The sequence below is a fragment of the Eleutherodactylus coqui genome, chromosome 8, assembly GCF_035609145.1.
Source record: "Eleutherodactylus coqui strain aEleCoq1 chromosome 8, aEleCoq1.hap1, whole genome shotgun sequence".
Lineage (NCBI taxonomy): Eukaryota > Metazoa > Chordata > Amphibia > Anura > Eleutherodactylidae > Eleutherodactylus > Eleutherodactylus coqui.
In genome coordinates this window covers 99194511-99201289 of record NC_089844.1, presented here as the reverse complement: position 1 = coordinate 99201289, position 6779 = coordinate 99194511, and the positions used below count along the sequence as shown (strand labels likewise).

The 6779-nt window shown below is 40.3% G+C and overlaps 1 protein-coding gene across 1 annotated transcript; it reads left to right on the top strand.

Annotated features, from left to right (window-relative positions):
• Positions 1 to 2492: 2492 nt before the first annotated feature.
• LOC136577555 (gamma-crystallin M2-like) lies at positions 2493 to 6564 on the top strand. The gene is made up of 3 exons (XM_066577474.1): positions 2493 to 2501; positions 2739 to 2981; positions 6289 to 6564. Exons 1-3 carry the CDS (start codon positions 2493 to 2495, stop codon positions 6562 to 6564), a joined length of 528 nt encoding a protein of 175 aa, XP_066433571.1.
• The last annotated feature ends 215 nt before the right edge of the window (positions 6565 to 6779 follow it).

The following is a 6779-nucleotide window of genomic DNA, read 5'->3' as shown; positions in this document are numbered from 1 at the left end:
CAACCGACAGTGCCGACAGGCTTACACTCATCAAGATGAACAAAGCCTGGATTTCCCCAGACTTCTCTTCTCCACCAGCGGACAGCAGCGATACCTAAGCAATACGTAGGCTGCACCCGCGGATGGGAGCATCGTTCTCTATCACCATCAAAAACGGGGACATTTTTGCTTCATCAATCTGTGTATAATATTCCTCCTCCTCCTCCTGCTCCTCCTCCTGAAACCTCACGTAATCACGCCGAACGGGCAATTTTTCTTAGTCATATAATTGTTCTAAACAATTTTTATACGTTTCAATGCTCATTAAAGCGTTGAAACTTGCACCTGAACCAATTTTTATTTTAACTGGGCTGCCTCCAGGCCTAGTTACCAATTAAGCCACATTAACCAAAGCGATTAATGGGTTTCACCTGCCCTCTTGGTTGGGCATGGGCAATTTTTCTGAGGTACATTAGTACTGTTGGTACACCAATTTTTTGGGGCCCTCGCCTACAGTGTAATCCAATTAATTTTTTGCCCACCTGCATTACAGCTGACGTTACATCAGCTGTGTTGGGCACTGCAATGGGATATATTTATGTACCGCCGGTGGGTTCCAGGGAGCCACCCATGCTGTCGGTCCACACAGAGTTGTAACTACATGTGTCCACTTCTAAAGAACCCCAGTCTGAATCGTGAGCTTGACAAAGGCCAACATGGCCGAAACGTTGCCTGTTTTTCTGTGATGGGGGAATAAAATTTTGGATATCAATTTGCACCCTGGATGCTGCCAAAGTCTTTTTTTCATTGCTGCATGTGATTTGGTGAAAAGGATCCATTCACCTGTTTCTTTGGCTACTGCATGATCTATGCCCAGCCCTTGGAGGGATATACAATTTGTGCTGCTGGCGACCTGCTTTCTCTGGACATTACCTCAGCTGTGATGGGCACTGCAATGGGATTTATTTATGTACCAGCGGGTGGGTTCCAGGGAGCCACTCATGCTGTCGGTCCACACGGAGTTGTAACTGCATGTGTCCACTTCTAAAGAACCCCAGTCTGACTGGGGCATGCAGTGTGGGCCGAAGCCCACCTGCATTAAACATGACATTACCTCAGCTGTGATGGGCAATGCTATGGGATATATTTATGTGCCGCCGGTGGCTTCCTGGCACCCACCCATGCTGTCGGTCCACAGGGACTTCACAATAGGGAGTTGTACCTGCCTGTGTCTATGAATTAAAAAGCCCGGTCAGGTTGGGGCATGCAGTGTGGGCCGAAGCCCACCTGCATTTAATCTGACGTTAGCTCTGCTGTCCAGGGCACTGCAATGGGATACATTTATGTACAGCCGGTGGGTTCCAGGGAGCCACCCATGCTGTGGGTGCACACGGAATTCCCATTGCGGAGTTGGGGATTCCCAGTTGTACCTGCCTGTGACTATTTATAAAAAAACGCGGTCTGACTGGGGCATGCAGACACCTTGACAGAATGAATAGTGTGTGGCACATAGGTTCCCCATTGCTATGCCCACGTTTGCAGCTCCTGATGGCGGTGGCACAGGATTCTATTTCTCATTGCTTCTGTACAGCATTGTGGGCTATCGCCCCGCCCCTTTTAAAGAGGGTCACTGCCTAGCCGTGCCAACCCTCTGCAGTGTGTGCCTGCGGTTCCTCCTCATGGCAGACGCACTTATAAATAGACATGAGGGTGGTGTGGCATGAGGCCAGCTGAAGGCTGCGCAGGGACAATTTGGTGTGTGCTGTGGACACTGGGTCGTGCGGGGGGGGGGGGGGGGTCGGTTGGGCAGCATGTAACCCAGGAGAAGTGGCAGCGGAGTGTCATGCAGGCAGTGATTGTGCTTTGTTGGAGGTAGTGTGGTGCTTAGCAAAGATATGCCATGCTAATGAGGGCTTTTCAGAAGTAAAAATTGTTGGGAGGGGGGGGCCCACTCTTGCCGCTATTGTGGCTTAATAGTGGGACCTGGGAACTTGAGATGCAGCCCAACATATAGCCCCTCGCCTGCCCTATCCGTCGTTGTGTCGTTCCCATCACTTTCTTGAATTGCCCAGATTTTCACAAATGGAAACCTTAGCGAGCATCGGCGATATACAAAAATGCTCGGGTCGCCCATTGACTTCAATGGGGTTCGTTATTCGAAACGAACCCTCGAGCATCGCGATAATTTCGTCCCGAGTAACGAGCACCCGAGCATTTTGGTGCTCGCTCATCTCTATTTGTCATCATGCCAGCTTGTTCTCTCTTTCTATTCAGATGGCATGTGACGTTCTAAAGGTTTTGCTGATCAAAACAGTTCTGTAAACCCTACATGAAAAGCAACCAATTAAAGTACAGTCATACTGTATCACACAAAAAGGATCACATATAATGCACCTTTGTGAGGAGAGTTCATTTGTATGGAGAATGCAGATCAGCTCCATGACCTGTCATATATAAAGTTTCAGAACCACGCAATTGAAGTTGTGAAGGCTTAGAACACCTGACTCTTCATCATGGGCAAGGTAAAAAGAAGACGCTAGTGCATTGACTATATACAGTGTATACAATATACACCAATAAAGGCCCATGGTAGTTTGTTTTAGATACTGTTATAATTGCTAATTTGTTATCATGTGTACTTATAACTATTTTAATGCTATTTTGATTATTATTTTACATTTATATTTTATCTCTGGTTATAAAATCAGCAAAAGATTATTATTACATTGGATTCCATGTTTTCAACTATTTCTTAACAGATCGTTTTTTATGAAGACAGGAACTTTCAAGGAAAGTCCCACGAATGTTCAGGAGACAATGCAGATCTGCATTCTTTCTTTGCTCGTTGCAACTCAGTCCGGGTAGAAAATGGTTGCTGGGTAATCTATGAACGTCCTAATTATATGGGACATCAGTACTACCTTAAAAAGGGAGAATATCCTGAATACCAGAGCTGGCTGGGTTTGAATGACTCCATTAGATCTTGCCATTCAATTCCACATGTAAGTCTTCATTTTATGCTGAAATTTAATTACATTTTTTCTTCATGTAACAATTCTATATTCATATTCTATAGCATAAGCTCATACAAATATTTGATCATTTCATTTTATACAGCTCTAGGAAATCCGACAGAGTATTAATTGTGCTAGATAGTATTTACTTTCAAACTCTTAAAAAAGGACTAAAAGTAGTGAACAAATGTATAAATATAGCATTGTAATATAGATGTCATGAATCATGCATATTTACAGTGCTATAAACACAGCACAATGAAGTCGTGCATTGCCTTAAAAAGTACAAAATGTATTGATTCAGCATAAATAGCAGAAAAAAATGTATATTTGAGGTATCAAAAAGATTCAAAAAATTCACTGCACAACATGCCTGAGAAATCCACAGTAAATAGCTAAGTGCAAGAGCAAAAAGGAGAGGGAGAATGAACCATGGGAAATCATAGATCATCCTACATCATTAGATTTGTGTGCCAATGCAAAAATATTATCTAAGGATATTTAGTATATAAAGTGTTTACTGCCAAAATCTCTGCAAAGTAGTAAAATCCTACACAGTATTATGAAAAAATCTTTAATGGTGCTATGCATCAATACAGCAAAACCATTTTTCACCCATAATGTATAGTTGCCCCGATGCATGCTTTGCGATATTTGCTCATGGGGCTTTTTACCTGGAAGGTAACAGCTGTGTTAGTGTGTTAGACAGCTGACACTTGCCTGTAATGGACGCAGTCAAAAATAAATCATGGCCATGTAACCACTTAGATGTGGCCATACTTTTTGGTATAATAATACAAAATACAAGGGCAGGTTGGACCAGAAAACAAGAGTGAAATTAGGTTTAATAAAATTTTTCAAAACATTAGCAAAAAATATTAAACATTTAAAAAAACACCACTTTCCCCATCTTTCACATTAAAATGAGTGCATCCATAAAAGTCCAAAGTATTAAAATTATGTATTACTTATCCTACATGATGTACACCATAAAAAAAAATCAAAATACCAAAATTGGCCATTGTGTAAATCAAGTTTTCATGCTAAGCATATTTTTAAAGAATTTTTAGTGATTCTTTTTTCACATTTTCCATGTCAAAATCTATATATTTTTATTTTTAAATCCTGCAGTTTTTTACACTGACCACAAAGTCTAATAATAATCTGACACTATCTGTTCTATAAAAAAAGATACAATAGGTCAGCACTACCAAATGAAAATATATCCCAATAGAAATATATAGGTACACGTTAAACCATGGCTGCAACACGCAGTAGAAGCAGAAACCAAAAATGGCAACAGCACGCAAAATACATTTACTATCAGAGGTATACATACCTATAATCAATACTCTAACCACATTAAATAATGCAAGGTTCTTGGTATATAATTTGATCAAATTATATTGGCCCATCTACTAACGTCCAGGTGACCAAGCTCAGATGGGTCCTAATTCTAATACCAGGTGGTAAATCTCAACCTAGGAAAGTTGGGTTCCTACCTCTCAGAATGCTCCTGTCTTGGGACTAAGCCTACAAATGAAACAAGGGAAGGTAGGAAACCATTCATATGCTCCAGTAGGAGGAACAGAAGGTAAATGGGCAACAGGTGTGCATGACCAAGTGAAGGCAGCCAAAACTTCACAATATTTGTACAAAAAAAAGATAAAATAGGTCAGTACTACCAAATGGAAATATATCTCAATAGGAATATATAGGTGCACATTTTGCGTGCTGTTGCCATTTTTGGTTTCTGCTTCTACTATCTGTTCTATAGAGAAAACTTATTAGTTGTCATCTCATTATCATCACAGCTTATCTACTCCCCCTCCTTGCACAATAACATTTAAATATGTCACAAAACTGTCTCCTATAGAAGTCAACGGTGCCTGTCCAGTGTGTCTACAGCCCATGAGGCTAGCTTTTGGCAATTTGGCCTTCCGCAGTATGGTAGAGCGTAAAAACACAACCACAAATGAAAATCTACGCGTCAATACCAGAATCTCCCTCTGAAGTGTCAAAATTATTTTTACATTCAAGCTCATCAATTGTGCAGAAAAGAAGAAAGCAGCCTTCTGGGGAGTAAGCATCCACCCACTTTAGAGCTGTCTCACAGGGATGTTGCGTATCATTAATCATACTGTAATACTGCACAACATTAATATGAAACAATAAAGTTGCAATACACGATGTAGCAGAGCTGAATAACGACACAGGAAGGCGAGAAAGCAGTAGGGAAGAGAAGAGTTAAAGCATGAATACAAGGCAGGAAATTATATGTAGCAGAGCCATTGCTGCGCTGCTTATAGTAAGACAAAGAAAGACAAAAAACAGAAAGATAATTTTACCTGATAGGGAGCAAGTTCAATAATGCTGAAGCTGTACACCTGACACTGACACCGCAGACGACCCCCTCTCTTGGGAGGTCAAGAGAAAAAAAACTCTTGCCCCAGGGTACTGCTTCGTCTGAGAGGAGAAGGCCACTGCTCTCCGTTCAGTAATAGATGTAAAGGAATAGCATCTCGGTTTGGGCACCCAAATTTTGAAAGAATTTTTAAAGAAGTACACCTAAATCAGGTAAAATCAATAATAAGAGTCACAAGAGACTTATCTGTTAACCAAAAACTTAGACTTGAGATCTGAATTCAGTTAATGGTAATGGGGTTCTAAATCTCAGCCACCCAACACCGTAATTTTATTAAAAGGAAGGAAAGGCGTAACCATCATATAGATATGGGATGGATTATACAACTGTCACATATGCAAGATATATTTTAGATACATTTTTGGCTACAAGATGATTTTCCCAAGGGAAGATATCATTTTTCGCATAAACACTTTGGAATTTGCAGATGTCGTGTAAACAGAACAATTAAAGGGCAACCCAAACACACGCAACATTTCTTGGCGCATCCTGATACCATTTCTGAGATAAATTGGCAAATAATCGTGTCTCCAACATTCTGAGAAAGTATAAGATTACTAAATGTTTCATGGTTCATGAACGGGGCACAATGACCTCCCTAAATGCCTTAAAGGGATCATCAGAATGAACCAATTTCTATGAACCAACCTAAATTTCACTCACACTGCTGTAAAAGAAATCTCTAAATGATGTTAATCGCAGTTCAGCCAAGATGGCAGCCGTCATAGTCATGTACAGACAATAGAATAAAAATCTACAATAAGGAAATAAAAACATTACGAAAATGGAATGTATTACACTCTCTGGTTTTAATTAATGGGACAATATAGGTAATCTCTATAAAATGTAATCTCTATTTTCTTTTTACAGCATTGTGGATCTTACAGAATCAGGCTGTACGAGAGAGAAGACTTCCATGGTCAGATGAAAGAATATGTCAACAACTGTTCAAATATTCATGAAAGCTTCCATACAAGTGATGTTTTGTCCTGCAATGTTCTTGATGGGTACTGGATTTTTTTTGAAGAATCTGGTTTTCAGGGAAGACAGTATTTCCTAAGACCCGGTGAATATAGAAGATTTGCCAATTGGGGATCTGCAAATTCTAAAGTTGGGTCTCTGAAGAAAATTATGGACTTTTACTAAGTATATTGTAAATCACCATCATCTACTGCAAATAAAAATAATTTGATTACAAGCTAAAGAAAGCATAAATAAGGTTTTTCTGAGTGGAGGGAGGTTAGCAAATGTACAATTCTTCCAGTTGCAGTGTTGCCCCTAGTAACTGAAAGAATGCCTGTTATAGGAAGAATGGCAATAGGAGTGCAGCAAAGGTCAAGCAGATGGACAGATACTGGTCA

Excerpts from the sequence above, each read along its gene's own strand:
- LOC136577555 (XM_066577474.1), top strand. Across the intron at positions 2,982-6,288 it reads CTTGCCATTCAATTCCACAT|CATTGTGGATCTTACAGAAT; the intron begins GTAAGTCTTCAT and ends TTCTTTTTACAG.